Source organism: Athene noctua, chromosome Z (genome assembly GCF_965140245.1).
Source record: "Athene noctua chromosome Z, bAthNoc1.hap1.1, whole genome shotgun sequence".
Classification (NCBI taxonomy): Eukaryota; Metazoa; Chordata; class Aves; order Strigiformes; family Strigidae; genus Athene; species Athene noctua.
The window spans coordinates 51,685,101-51,700,980 of NC_134077.1; the positions used below are offsets into that span (position 1 = coordinate 51,685,101).

The following is a 15,880-nucleotide window of genomic DNA, read 5'->3' on the forward strand; positions in this document are numbered from 1 at the left end:
GGCAATTAAATGCTTGTTATGATTACATAATCCAAAGAGATTAGCATGGCAAACTGCCAGCAGTATTCCCATATATTCAGTCTCCTCCATGGAAGAAGCAGAGTTATGGTTATTCATGTCATGTGCTCTAAATGGAATTTATTCCCATTTACCCTATGTAAGGTCTAATTCCTGATTAGAGTGAAAATCCTTGACAGACCTTTGTAATCTCAAATTGAGTGCTATGTCCATCCTGTTGTAACAAAGAGATGTTTATAAACTTTTGTTTTCTTACTCTGGGCTTCTTGTGATGCATTTCTCACTTGCTATAACACCATTAGCATGGAGCTAGATTTGAGTAATATTTGCAGTAACACTAGGGACTATAAAGCAAATACTTAAATCCCTACCTTTGATATAAATCAATTTCAGTGTAAATTGGATTTACAAGGAGTATCTCACTTCACATGACTGCATTCTATATTTTTGAACTTGGGATACAGCGGTTGGGACAATTGAAGTCAAAACCTTATCAGCTCCTGAAGAAGTTTGCATTTTTGTTTTCTTCTTAGCAAACAGGGAAGATGAAGTAAAATATTCTGTAGAGGAGATGGGATTAGTGTTCAGTGAGGCTGATCTGGTTTAGCTTTTCTACAGAATGTATCAGAATTCTTGTTAAAACGGTACTAGTACCTTACATTCCTTCTACTTTCTATCAGATAGCCTGTTACCAAGAAAACTGATGACCATCACTGATGTGTTTTCAGGCCACAAACCTTATGCCATATTTTCCCTGTGATCAGTGAAGTTATTCAAATTTATACCAGCAAAGAAACTGTGTCATAGTCAAAGAAACAAAGGAATACCTGATGCAATAAGTTTGATCTGCATATATGCCACACGGTAGATAACTCTAACCAGTAGCCACAAAGATTAAAATAGTCTTCTCCCACCTCTATTTGGAGATCTAATTTAATGATGTTTATGCAGAGACCTTCTTTATTCTGTCTCTCCGCATTGTAGAGCAGCCAGCTCGCTCTCTGCTTGCCCTTTCCATACCAATGGGCACAAGCAGCCCAGTCATTTCTCCTTTCCCTTTGACAGTCATACCATTTACCGAGGTTTGCAGGTGTGCCCTTTCTGTTTCTTGCCCATCATGTATTCTTGATTTCTTTCCTTGCATGCCATATTTGCTAGTCACTTGTATTTGATAGTCAATTATTTGTATTTAAATGCACAGAAGTATAGGAAAGTCTGAACTACCATTATCTTGCTGCTTAGTGTACCCAAATCTGTTGGTTACACTAATACTGAATTGTGTGTCAGACCCAAAATTTCCATGTGACAAATACCTAGGAACTTGGTATTATTCCATTCACGAGTTAAAAATATCCTAATGTCCTATCCTGCTTTTAGGACACATCCCCTGGGCACAAAAGAGCATTCTAGTAAATGTGATCTACCATCTTTACAATGCAGACTTCACTTTATCCTAGTTTTGGGATCTCTACATTTAATTTCTGAGGCATCGGGTTTTTGCTAGAGCAGTACAATGTCTATTAGTATGTTAGTTATTAAACATGGTTAAGTCTCTCATGCTATAGGTTTTCTTTTTTTAAAAAAGATAAATACTCTTATTTTCTGTTTAATATGAGCAAATACTTGTGTTTGTGTTTTGTTCTGTGTGTTTTTCTATGTGCATCATGTAGAATAATGATGTTAAGATACCAGTGGTAAGCCTAGAAAGAAATCTAATTGCAACTGATAGTATGAAACCTTCCAGTCTTCACCGAAGCATTGATTGAGAATGTCTCTTTATCATGGTTTGACCTCAGCTGGCAAGGAAGCACCACACAGCCAATCGCTTAGTCCCCTCACAGTGGGATGGACAGAAGAATCAGCAGGGTAGAAGTGAGAAAATTCTTGGTTTGAGATAAAGACAGTTTAATAGATAAAGGAAAAGCTGCACAAACAAGTAAAGCAATGTAAGGAATTCATTCACCACTTCCCATCGGTAGGCAGGTGTTTAGAGCCATCTCCAGGAAATCAGGGCTCCATCACACATAACGGTTACTTGGGAAGACAAATGGCATCACTCAAAATGCACCCCCCACCCCCACCCCACACACTTCCTCCTTCTTCCCCCAGCTTTATATGCTGAGCATGACATCATATGGTCTGGGATATCCCTTGGGTCAGCTGGGGTCAACTGTCCCAGGTCTGTCCCCTCCCAGCTTCTTGTGCACCCCCAGCCTACTCACTAGTGGAGTGGGGTGAGGAGCAGAACAGGCCTTGACTCTGTGTAAGCACGGCTCAGCAGTAATTTAAACATCCCTGAATTATCAATGCTGTTTTCATCACAAGTCCAAAATATAACACCATACAAGCTGCTATGAAGAAAATCAACTATTATATCAGTCAGAACCCTTCCAACTACTTTCAGATCAAATTCTTCTCCTTCGCCCATCCACCCTGAATAAATAATTAATGTTCTTTGAATCTGTTCTGCTAAAATAGGCTACAACAAAAGTATTACTGGGAGGCCAAGTGACCTTTTGCTCAAGTTTATACTGTTTTATTCCACAAATACAGACTGCTTTATTTCAAAAACCTTTCCTTGTTTTGTTTAATTGAAATTTCTACACCTCTTTTCTGCTGCTTTCATTTCCATCTGGGCTCCAAATAAAATCACTACAAAACCATCTCATACTGTTACCACCTTCAGTGCTGATAGAGAATTTCTTACGAGTGCCAACAGCTCACCACTTCGGTTTACTTTAACTGCTTCACTCTGATTTTGAAGACAGAACTTTATATGTATTTTTTATCCTCATGAATAGCTAATTTCTGTACTTCTGAGTGGAACATGACTTTGCTCCATGATGTCTCTGTCTCTTGTGCTTACACCGCAGATGTTTTTTAAGCACCATGTTCCATAAGTTGAACACTACCAAGAACAGGTGTTCCTCAGTTAGGTTTTTTACATTGTATTAATCAGTCTTAAGAGTCTGCAACACACATGTCAAAATTGTTAACCAGATCAGTGATGAAACAAGCTTTATTGAAATGCTTGTATCTGTTTCTCATGAATACAAAAAAATTATTTGATTTTATTAGGTCAAATAGATGAAACATGGCAGGAAGTAAATCACAGAATCATAAAGTATGAAGTATTTTCTTTCACAAAGTAATCTTTTTTTATACATATTCAGACAGACGTTATCACAGTCTCCTGATACCTAACTTAAACTTCTTGTTTCGGCTTCTTTTTCATTTTTTTTTTTTTTTTCTAATCTTCCAAGAAAGAAATTATAGTGTATTCAACCTGACAGTTTCACAACTTCTAATTCAAGCTATGCGGCCAATGAAGGTACCTCGAAATGCATGTTGTTTTTTTTTCTCCAAAAGCAGGAAAACTAAAAATCTATTTTATTTTGACTAATGAATCCATATGGACAACTTCAATTCTCATATAACCAATTGACTTCAGGTTTTTCATTTGAACAATAAGTGATTCATACATCAATCTAGCCATGTTTTTCATCCCAAAGTGTTGGAGTCTTGCTGTCTATAACACAGAAGAAAGAGGACTTGGTGAAAATTAAAGCCTTGCATGGACATAGTAAACATGTTGAAAAGAGAAAAACTGTTGAAAAAAATTGTTGAAGTTACATGGGGAGAATATGATGGTGTTCATCTGCTTAATCCTTTGTCTTTTGTTACATTAAGCAAGTGATAAGTTTTAACCTTTATTTTTATCTGAATGGTCATTTCAATACCTGTATCATGTATAGCTCCAATTTCACTTTGCCTTTGGTTTCTATAAAAGTCTATTAACTAGTCTCAGTTTGTTTTCAATGCCGGTGTGTAACCACAGAACAAAAGCAATCAGCTAGAAGTTTGATTAACTAGAAGGATACTTACAGAATGCCATCAGGAAACTTTAATTTGGAGGATTATCCTATTGTCCCATCTTATTTTCAGTGTGGCTATGGTGAACCATGACATTTCTTGAAAACTAAACCTCTGCCTTTTTTATTCCAAAGGCTCTTAACAGGAAATATTTTAGACATTGGATTTAATTTTTCCTAGTCACTGGTAACTACTTCTGAATGCAACTTTAATATACATTTGCTGAACATTTCTGTTAAAATTTTATACAGAATTAAGATAAGTATACAGAAAGGTCTTTGAGCCTTATTGTTTACAGTCTGAAGAGCTTAATCTCAACAACTTCTCAGAGGTTTCATTTCACTGTACCTTTCAACAGGGTAAAGCAAACAATATGGAAGCTGCTTGCTTTTGAAATGTTTTCTTATAAGCAGAATAGCAAGTACTATGTAAAAAGAAAAGTTATAACTTGCCACTGAAGTTTTTGGTGTGTCGGATGAAATATTTAACTAATTTTAAAGTTGTAGCAACATAAATAACAGATTATCATTATGTTAACTTGTTGTGTAAGATAATGATGAGTTACAGAAGAATTGAAATAAGGGCTTTTCTCTAAAGTTAGAAATGGTGAGACATCATATATGAAAAGCCACAGAAAGAAATTTAGCAGGAAGCCTTTTTATTGAACTCTATTACTGTCTGTGACCCTCAGGATATAAGAGCTACAAAGCACTTGCTCTGCCATTTCTGTGTTGCATAGTTAATAAGGTTCCCTTCCTTTCTTTCTGGTCATTTAATCTAATTTCAGAGAAAAGTATAAAATTTTAAGCGAAGGAATGTTATACTGTCATAGCATATAGCTAAGTTTCATATAATGAGAAATATATCATCTCCAAAGATGTTACCTTTTCTAACAGGTAAATATGTGGAATAAACAGATTAAATATTTTACTGCTCTTTGACAATATTTCATAATATTTATGGAATTTATTATTTCTAAGTGTGTAAAAGTATTTGGTTTGACACTCAACATTAAATAACATTAGCAAAACCATTTCTTTATCCAGCACAGTAGTTGTTAAGCTTCAAACTAATTTGAAAGTAGAAAGGACAGTTACACTGTAGCCCAGATTCAAAATTCCGTGTGTTTATATTTTACAGATTGTTTCAAATGGATTTATTGAAAAAAAAAAAAGAAAAACAAACTGAAAACAAATTGTCATAATGCTTCCATTAAAAACTACTTTTGTTACCCTCAGAGATCATCACAGTTACCTTTAGAACATCAGAATACAAATTCATGGACTACAGTTCCATATTTTAAAAAGTATATGTATATTCATTTCAGGTAAAGAATTAGCTGATCTTTGAAAGTCATTGAATATAAAGATTGTTTAGGATTCCAGTAATACTATTAAGAAACACATTCATATTTTCAATTTTAAGGTAATATCTGTGAGAAAGATGTGCTTAGGTATTAATAAACATAGTAGTTTCATAATTTCATATTGGGAATTAATAAATAACTGTTGTTATGATAATTTTTAAGGGAGGATTAACAAAACTTAATGTTGTGCCCAGTTGTGTTAATACAAGGGCTCCCTCCAATGGTGACAAGTTACTTCAGATACAATTTATTGCTACATATGGATGAATGAAACAGGAAATAAAGTGGTTGTAAGAATTCAAAAAATTAGTTGTTTCTGGTGATTTATGTTAAGATATTTTTAATGCGTACATTAGTCCTACACTGTGACATCTAGACGATTATGTACCTTTTCATTTCAGATTTGTTGAATATGAAAAAAAGGAAAAAAAAAACCCAGACTGTTTTTATTAACACATTTTCAAAAGAGCCTGGCTAACTGGTGATAGACCACCTCTGCTGGCTAGCAATAGCCATTCAAGGGCCCTAGAGTCATACCCTACCTACACTCCCCCACAATGCTGTTGAGTAAATGGGGTATTCAACTGCAACTGTTGCAGAAAGAAACCCATAAATATTTGTTGTTAGCTTATTTTTTTAGATACCAAATCTTACCCTTCTACATCAATATGAAACTAATCTGTTTCAAATTTTGTTTCTCAAAAAAACAAAACAAATTCCAAAACAACAAAACAGAAATGCAGAAAGAATCTCTACTACTGGGTCCATTCACAAATGGCAGCTGTCAACTTTCATAAATTACCTGGTAAATGCAGTCTCATCCTCTCTTCCCCTACTTCTGTATGTATTCTCTTACATAAAGGTATGATGATATTCCTTTCACAAAGTGAAAGGCAAAAAAAGAGAAAGAAACATGACATAATATCCCAGTGAATAAAGCACTCACCCATTGTGAATAAATACCAAAAAGAGATAGATGGGAAGAATATTGATACAGTTTACCCTGTTATCTTGTTTCTGACTGACACTGATGAAAAACTGTAAGAACAGTGTGAAGGTTTAGTGAATTCTTACCAAGTGTGCTTTCCAAGCCAACTGTGATACATAACTTACTATTTCCCAGAAAGAGAAAAACTTAAAGATGACAGAAGTGGTGCAAAACTGCACCACCATCACCAGTGCCACACACCAAAAAATTTGAATTGTTTAGCTTTAAGATAATGATTGAAATAAAAAGTCTGAAGAGGAAATATAGGCCCAGCATTTTTAAAGAAAACCAAAATCTGGCCAAAGGAAAGAGAAAGGAGAAGAGAACACTGAAAAAGGAAATGTTTCAAAAGACTCAAACATCAACTTAATATTGAGACAGTATTGAGAGGAACTTATATCTCTGAAGGGTGGTTTGTGTGTCAAGTTTTTGGTGCACGTCATTGCAATGGAGTTGTTAACACGTTAGCCCCCACAGCACGGAGGAGGTAGACCTAGATTTCTGGGCCTCACAGAGGTTCCACTGGAATTTCAGTCTGGTGTTACATTATGATCTTTGGGGTTTTGCCTTTTTGCCTCCTACCACCTGGCTCAAAAAAAGTCCACACAAAACCTCCATTTTATAATGTGATCCCAGTTATCACAGAATCTTGTGTTCAGGTTGGAAGAGACCTCAGGAGGCCATCTGGTCTAACACCTGTAATTAAGCAGGGTCACCTAAAGCTGTTTGTCCAGGAACACAGATGGAGGCTGCACAGCCTCCAAGGGCAACCTCCTTCTAGGTCTCTGAAAAAAAAATATTTCTTTACTGTATAAAGCTTTCCTTATATTCAGACAAAACCTCCTGTGTTTGAGTTTGTGCCCACTGCCTCTTTTCCTATCATGGGACACCACTGCAAAGAGCCTGGCTCCCTCTTATTTGTGTCCTGCTTTCAAGTATCCCCCCTGATCCTTCTCTTCTCTATACTGAACGGCCTTTCATCCTGTGAGTGATGCTCTAGTCCCTTGATCATCTTCGTGGCCCTTTCATAGACTGTCTCCAGTTCGTTCATTTCTCTCTTATACTGGGAAACCCACAACTGGACACAGTACTCCAAGTATGGCCTCACCAGTGCTGAATAAATGGGAAGGATCACCTCCAGCTATGTGCTGGCCATATTTTGTCTAATTCAGCTGAGTTTACCATTAGATTTCTTTGCAATAATGACATATTACAGAATCACAGATAATCTAGGTTGTAAAAGACCTTGAAGATCATCTAGTCCAACCATTAACCTCACACTGACAGTTTCCAGCTACACCAGATCCCTCAGTGCTATGTCAAGGCGACTCTTAAACACCTCCAGGGATGGGGACTCCACCACCTCCCTGGGCAGCCCATTCCAACACCCAACAACCCATTCTGTAAAGAAATGCTTCCTAATATCTAGTCTAAACCTTCCCTGGCATAACTTGAGGCCATTACCTCTTGTCCTATCACTTGTTACTTGGTTAAAGAGACTCATCCTCAGCTCTCTGCACCCTCCTTTCAGGGAGCTGTAGAGGGCGATGAGGTCTCCCCTCAGCCTCCTCTTCTCCAGACTAAACACCCCCAGTTCCCTCAGCCGCTCCCCGTATGACCTGTGCTCCAGACCCTGCACCAGCTCCGTTGCCCTTCTCTGGACACGCTCGAGTCATTCAATGTCCTTTTTGTAGTGAGAGGCCCAAAACTGAACACAGGAATCGAGGGGCGGCCTCACCAGTGCCCAGTACAGGGGTAAGATCCCTTCCCTGTCCCTGCTGGCCACGCTATTGCTGACACAAGCCAGGATGCCATTGGCCTTCTTGGCCCCCTGGGCACACTGCTGGCTTCTGTTCAGCCGGCTGTCAATCAGCACCCCAGGTCCCTCTCTGACTGGCAGCTCTCCAGCCACTCCTCCCCAAGCCTGTAGCCCTGCTGGGGGTTGTTACTGACTCATGTTTCTATCTAGAAACTATCTAGATCATTACTGAAGATGTTAAATAGTGTTGGATACAGTATTGACCCCTGGTGTACACTGTTCACTAATGGGCCCCACATAGCTTTTGTGCCACTGGTCACCACCCTCTGGGTCCAGCTGTTCAGCCAGTTTTCAAATAATGAAGAATTAAACTCAGCAGTGTTGTTTATGCTTTTACTACACTTGTGTACAATAGCCAAGTGTTTATTTTGCAGAGTAAACAAATGAGATTGCTGACAGGACACCTAGCACAGAGCGTCTACAGAGATGTTTTCAGCTAAAAAAAAAAAAAAAAAAAAAAAAAAGTAGTTTCTGAATTTCACCTTTTATTATATTGAAGCTTGTGATATTCACCTTTTAATAAAAATTATAGTGACAACAGTCATCCTGCTTCCACGTTACTGTTGCCAAAGAGGAAGCTGCAGTGATTAAATCTAGGAGGTGGGAGATACAGGTTTATATGAATGTCTCACCAGCTACTCCACAGTGTGCTGAACATTTAATCTGCTTTTTTAAAAAATTTTCCTATGTGAGAGTTGGTGATAATCACAATTTTTTAAAGTGTTTTGACATTTATAGTGGTCTCATTAATTTTAGTATTTGTTTTCTTGCTTCTTTTTATTCTTTAAAATTTATTTGCAAATGCTTTTTGTTCAGGCTCTTTCAAGATGATGCTTATTTGGCTAATATTATAAGTGAAACATAGATTCACTGCTTACATAAATCTAAGTACACAGTGACTTTTTTAGGAGGGTATTGTCAGCAAACAAAGCACAACAATAGAATGCAAAATAACATGGCATAAAATATAATCCGGTTACTGGTTAAAGGTATGTTATTGCTTGCCGATTCTGTTATTTTGCTTGAAGTTTAAATAATTTGGATTAATCTGGTTTTGATATTTATTTTCAGAGGAACAGTGATCTAGTTTGCAAGTCTTTGGGAAGATGTTAATTTTAAACAGTACTCAAAAAGGGGAACTGTAAAAGGAACACTATCTTTTCAAGTTTATAGAGAAACTGAGTGTATTTATTTTGTGTTATAGAGAAGTTCCACTGGTCATACCAATCTTCTTGCTGAACATTTTAATTATATAATGTATTTCTTGCATCCTTCACTGTCCGTTGTTTTTATGGTGTGAATTTTACAAAATTTTTGCTGTTTAAAAGCTGGAAAACATCCAGCACACTTCTATGGTGCTACAATTTCTCACTGTTACATTAAAAAAAAAAAAAAAAAAAAAAAAAAGCTTAAAGAAGTTAAGGAGAATGAATAGACAAATGACAGGACATGTAACAGGACATGGCTATGAGCTAGGTAATATAAACATGAGAAAAGAGAGCTTGAGTTTTTAGTCTAAGAAGAAATATCAGTAGACAGCAAAGAGGATAAGGTCACGATTATACTGGTCAACTAACCACTTCAGTACAGTAAAGCATTCACCCTAATGTGCTGTCATAAACTGTAAAAGATACTGCAGGTGGGAATTGAAGTGTTTCAGAGAATTCTTTTGGATACTGACTAATTTGAAATACCTAGCTATAGGGGTGTATGTATATATATATATATATATATATATATATTTCTTCAAAAGATATTCACTCTCTGCCTGTTTTTCATAATACATGAGAATACTTCGACTTGAGGTGTTCTGTAATGAGCAGAGACACAGTTCAGTAACTTCTTAGGAAGGGAAGCTATCGAAGATAACTGTATAATGTAATCTTTAATTAAATAAATTCATTTTCTACATTTCTAGCTTATCATGTGTAAAACTATTAGTAGTGCAGTTGCAAAATAAACAGTGTTTTGGAACATTCTGAAGAGCACTCAACAGTCCATTTTTGTCATTTGTAATTTTAATAGCACTCAGAGATGGCTAGTAATTAAATGTGAGAATTGTATTCCTCTTGGTAAGTGAAATAATTTTCTGTAAGGAAAAGCTAGTATGTTGAGTGCTAAAAGCTAGAAGATTCCAGTTCTGAACTCTCGATCTAGAAGCAGAATAAATTATACTTTAATGACAAATTCTATAGCACAGTGAATTAAGAGGTATTTAAAATATGTTGAATGCTATTCCTTAAAACATTCTTAATGGACTGCAAAAACACTAAGTGAAAAATATAATTATAGATGAAGTAGTATTTGCAATCTCTTTTCAGAGATTTGAAATCCTTTCAGGGAATTTTTAAAATTTTGTTTAGTTTTTGTTTTTCAAATAATGTGTTCAAATGGAATTGTACTTTGTGAATTGCATTGTTCAAGTTTATGATATTATGAATTCAGTATGCTGCAAACATCTGAAATCTTTTAAGCAAGCACGTTAGAAGTTTCTGTATAATAATAATAATTAAAAAAAAAACCTAACAAATGAACAAGCAAAAAAAAACCCCCAAAACTAACCCAAACTCCATTGTAACTCAGGAAGATGATAGATTGAGGGAACCACTGAGTGAAACGGCAAACATAATATCTTGTGCATGACATCTATATATCTGACAGTAATTAGTCATGGTTGCAGCATGACAGTGACTTTAATATCCATCTACTGTTTTTCTTGGAAGTCATATTATTGCTTTAATTAGTCAGATATTTTTCTTTTGACCAGTCAGATGATCTGCACAAAGTTCAGATGATGTAATTGCATCAGAATTTGCCAGATAGTTTCCTACTGAAATAGTGCAACATGTTACAAGCAGTGGACATTAACTAGAACAAGAATTTATGATGGTTTTCTAGACATATTTTTTTCTATCTGGTCTATATTAATCATGTTGTCATTAATATAAACCAGCCTTCTTTGAAGAAAATATTATAATCAGTCTTTTTTCTGAATATGTGGAACTGCTGTGTGGTTTTGTGAATTCAAGATTACGCTAGTGTTGTTCAACTATATCCTCAAACAATTCAGTGACAAGACCTGGTGAAAAATACAGTTAGTAACTTACAGCACAGGGCTCCTCACTAAGACACCACTGCTAGTATTTTATAGCCAATAGATCTATTCAGTTTTGCATAAATCATTGATTATAACAAATAAACCCTAAAAAATTTTGATAATTTTATCTATGCAATCATTTTCTCCTAGCCATAATACCAATTTGCAGGTGAAGTAAAGGAGGGCATTTTGTTGTACAGTGTTTTCTGATCAGGGTGAAGGAGATTCACACTGATTTTTTTACTTTAACTGAACATTTCACATCCGCTGACTTTCAGGACTGACTTCAAAAACCTAACAATAACTTCCCACAGTGGTAATAGGAGGAGAAGGAAGAGTCTGAAGGTTTGGATTCTTGTGCAATGAATATTTCATTGACATTTATGTTAATTGTACTGTGCGCGAGGTCAACTTGAATAGACACTCCTTTTGTTACTGAGATGTAAATAGTTAAAACCACTATATGAACTTAGATATAGCTTAGAAGTTATGGGAGAAAATTTCTTTTGAACTCTTTTCTCAGAAGAGCTCGATATGGATTAATCTTGCAGCATTTTTAGAGTAGTATGAATGATGCTCTAAGGTGAATAAATTGCCAGTAGTCTGCTGGGATTTCTATTCCCTTTGTGATGACCCTATGCACTATTATCAACTACTGTTTTGGTATGTGTCATACGCAAAAAAACTTGTACAGACAGTTTGGCTTGACAGTGTTTCCAAAGCATAACCATCATCATGCAACAACATCAAGTATTTCATATGAACAGTTCTTAGTTACTTCAAACTGATTTTGTCAACTACTTTTGCTGGTTTTGGTAGTAGAATTCTAAAACACATGAAGAAGCTTGGACCCTTCTTGAGGTACTCTAATACCTCACTGCTAAACTTTCCCTTCTGACAAAATTATCCAGGTTGGGTCCTCTTCCAGTTCTTGTCATTAAACATAAAATGAGAATTTGCATCTAAGTATACTTATTTAACATAGCAATATTTGTATTTAATATAAAGTAATACTTGTAATGAATAGAATAATATTTATTACTATGGGAACACAATATATGTAAAAACATTGTGCATATTATTTAGTCATATAGTATGTTTTACAGTGTATATATAGTATATTATAGAGTAAAAGTTGCATTTGTAAATAAGTATCATCTGTTCTTAGGTTATCTAAAATATGGCTCACTACACACAGTGCATTTCTCATAGACAGCTTTACCTATGGGGGACATTTTGACTGGCTGAGGAAGTTTTGGACATGATGCTGGTGCTATCCCTGTTCTAAAAACATATTTGCTTTATGGATAGATAATAGAGAGGGGAACAAAGAACTTTCTTTTTACCTTACCTTGATGTAAGCTTACTTGCACAATCATTCTGAGGTTTGTGATGCCCTTCTACACACAGGATTTAACTTTTATTAATACAGTCCAGAGCACATGTGTGATTTCTGATGCCATAATGAACTGAATAATTCTGTATTCAGAGCAGAGTTAAAATAATTTGGGGTAAAGAAACCACAGGGTTAGAAAGGGAGTAAGAGTGTTAAAACAAGTTTGAGAGTAGGCCCTCATTTCAGGCTTCAGTACAGCTCAGGGTACTTTCCCTTTGTGGAGTACAATAGGCTGTGAAGAGTTATCTACTTAGATATCTATACTGCTGAGTGCCCCTGCTACCGTTTAAGGCTAAACTGTAAAACAGTATTTCCATGTTTCAAAAACTGCATTCTTTGAGAAAGATGGTATGTCTCCATGCTATTAAAAAGCAGTATAATATAGAATCTGTGAGAGCATCAACTAAGATTCAGTAGTCAGTTATATTATCAGGGGTTAGCTTTACAACCTTGTTAACATTTATGCAAACAATGCTTATTATGTGTAACATTCATATTAACTGAGGGTCACACTGAGTCTTTAACCATGAGATAGCTGTGTAGGTTGTATAATCTAGAATAATGGCATGTTCCCTTTGAGTGATTTGGTACAGAAATGAAGTGATCTGAACAGTCTGAATAAGACAGGGGTGGGAGGAGGAAGGCTCATTATATGGTTATAATTGTTATATGTTTAAATGATTGTTAGATTGGACAGTGAAATAGTAACGGCATGCTATGGTAAAGACAGGAGCATTTCTGTCACATTGAATATGCCTCTCCACTAAAAAGCCTACAAGCTACTTCCATAGGCTGCAGATATGCCTTTAGTATTTTTGGTCTGGAGGAAAAGCTGTCTGATTGCCTCCTCTTTTTCTTGTGATAAGGTTTAAAACTGAAAAAAATTCCCAAACCATGCATTTTAACCTTTAGAGTTAAAATCAAGCAATAAAGACCCATTTAATACTCAACTTGATACACTTTAAAATGTGTTCTTCCCAGATAAAAGCTTTGTACAATGACAGCTAAAACTATTGATTTCTAAACTGACCATTCTGAATGATTTAAGGAATAGTTTGGATTACTTTCTGGCTGTTACTGAAGTCAAAAAAGCTAATTTTAAATTAAGAACACATGATTTAAATATGCCCTGCAGTAAAAAAATCAAGCAATATTCATTCTGTACTCAAAACTTAACAACTAATTTTCATGAGATGGCTGCCCTCCAAAAATGATTTTGGAAAAAATTTAAATCTTAATTGAACACTTCATTTGCTCACAGTACTTACTTCTGGGACCTGGGTTCTGGTTCAGTCAACAAACTAATTGGCGCTTTCATGGGCAGATGTGTTTGTTACAGACCACAAGTAAGGATTTCAAGGGACAAGAGGTCTGGAAAAGTCTCACCCTCCAAATAGTAACTCTTCTCCAGTGTTTGTTATAGCGTGTTTTCACCTTCACCCACTGTGAAAGTGAAAGTACAAAGCCTGAGCATGAAAGTGGTGTGGACGCTCAGTAACTAACTCTCATTGCTTATTTTTAGCTTAATAAGTTAGCTGTAATGAGCCCATCTACTAGCTCTTCTCTTTTTTAATTTATTTTCTTTTATTTTTTTTTTTTCCAATTAAGTGTTCAGAGATAATTTAAATTTTACTAGTACAGGGAAGGGAAGATGAAAAGACTTGTGTATAGGAAGGTAAATAATGAAATGCAATGAAGTTCACCTCTGCTTCAAAAGCTTATGGAAAGCTACATACCTAAAGTTCTGCAATTGCAACATCTGTGGTTTATAACTATAGCAACAGTATTTTCCATATATCCAGAAATGTGTATGCTTTTCAATTCTGATAATTAAAATATTTCAGAGAGCTATTTTTGTCTATTGGATATTTAGATTCAAATGTTTGAACAAATTATTTCTGCTTGACATATCACAAACAGGCAACGAGGAAAAAAAACCCACACTGCATCTGAACATGTAACCAACAAAATCAGAAGATATTCTCCAGTCTTTAGGATGCTAAAGTTAACAATTACAGCTCTTTAGATTTTTTTACATTTCTTTATATTTCTTTATGTAACAAAAAGAGAAATTAGTCCATTCAGTTACATACTGCCAAAGAAGTTTCTTTGGTAATACTTTCTTTTTTTATCTCTGACCTGGGAAAAAACCCTGAAATTTAGATTTTTCTTTTTCAACAGAACACTGAATTAAAATCCTTTCATAATGCTCTGGCTTCCTTAGTTGGAAGCCAGTCTTTCAACACCATAGTCTGTCAGTATGAGAACTTTTTGGATTCAGGCTACTACATCTAAAACACAGATTTGCAGTGGAATTTTTCTAGCCTTTTGGTAAGAGGAAATCATAAAGCTTACTCTGTTGTCTTATGAAAAAGTATTAGATGGTACGGTAAATTGAAATGCCAGGATGTTCTACACATTTTGTGAAAACAATGTTTCGTTTTGAAATGTTTCATTCACTTAAATTTTAGATGTGAGATTTTTCAGTGTGGTGTCAGGACTAAATGTACGGATGACTTAACACATGATCCAGAAGAATAATCAAGACTGATCCAACAGTTATTCCTATGGAATTCACTGAAAATTACATTTTATTTCTGTGCTTTACTGTTTGCCAGACTAAGTTAAAAAATGAAAAAATCAGCAATAATTCCGTATTATTCAATGTATTCAGTATGGATATGGCTGATCTCTTTTTCATTTTCTTCTAGGCCTTTGCTGGAAACACAAATGCAGACAGCGTCATATACTATAAACTTCAGCATTCCATTAAAGCAAGATTTCTCCGTTTTGTGCCTTTGGACTGGAATCCAAATGGCAGAATTGGAATGCGCATTGAAGTGTATGGATGCACATACAGTAAGTGTTTTGCTGAATCAGCTAAATGAAATGAGTATTAATCACTGTCTTTTGCTACCTACATTACACTTGAAAGTAGATTTCTAAGCTTAAATTTGATCTTGAAAAAAACTGTTTCAGTAAGTTCATGTGCAGGCGTCACTGTTTCTGCATGATCTAACAAAATGTGATCCTTATTTTTCAGTTCTCTCTGTGTTGGAATGAATGGAATGAACATAATCCAATAACAGATTTACCAAAAATTCTTTTTCTGATAGTCTTAAACTGCATCTTAACATGGTATACCTTCTACTTGAACGGCAAAATGGGGAAAATGTTTAGTTTTAAATATATATGGTCTTGGTTCTGAGCCAATAAGAGAACAAGTAGGTAGAACCAAAAATACACAGTTGAAGGATACTTCAAAGTTGTTATATACTTAAGGAGTACTTTTGGAATAATTTTTGTGTCATTAATAAAACATT

The 15,880-nt window shown here is 35.4% G+C and overlaps 1 protein-coding gene across 1 annotated transcript in view; it reads left to right on the top strand.

The window, feature by feature from the left end:
- Nucleotides 1-15,880, top strand: part of CNTNAP4 (contactin associated protein family member 4) — a 239,885-nt gene that overhangs the window by 133,887 nt on the left and 90,118 nt on the right. The window contains exon 4 of the mRNA XM_074931769.1: nt 15,269-15,416. Coding sequence (XP_074787870.1) covers nt 15,269-15,416 — 148 coding nt within the window. The remainder of the gene's footprint in view (nt 1-15,268; nt 15,417-15,880) is intronic.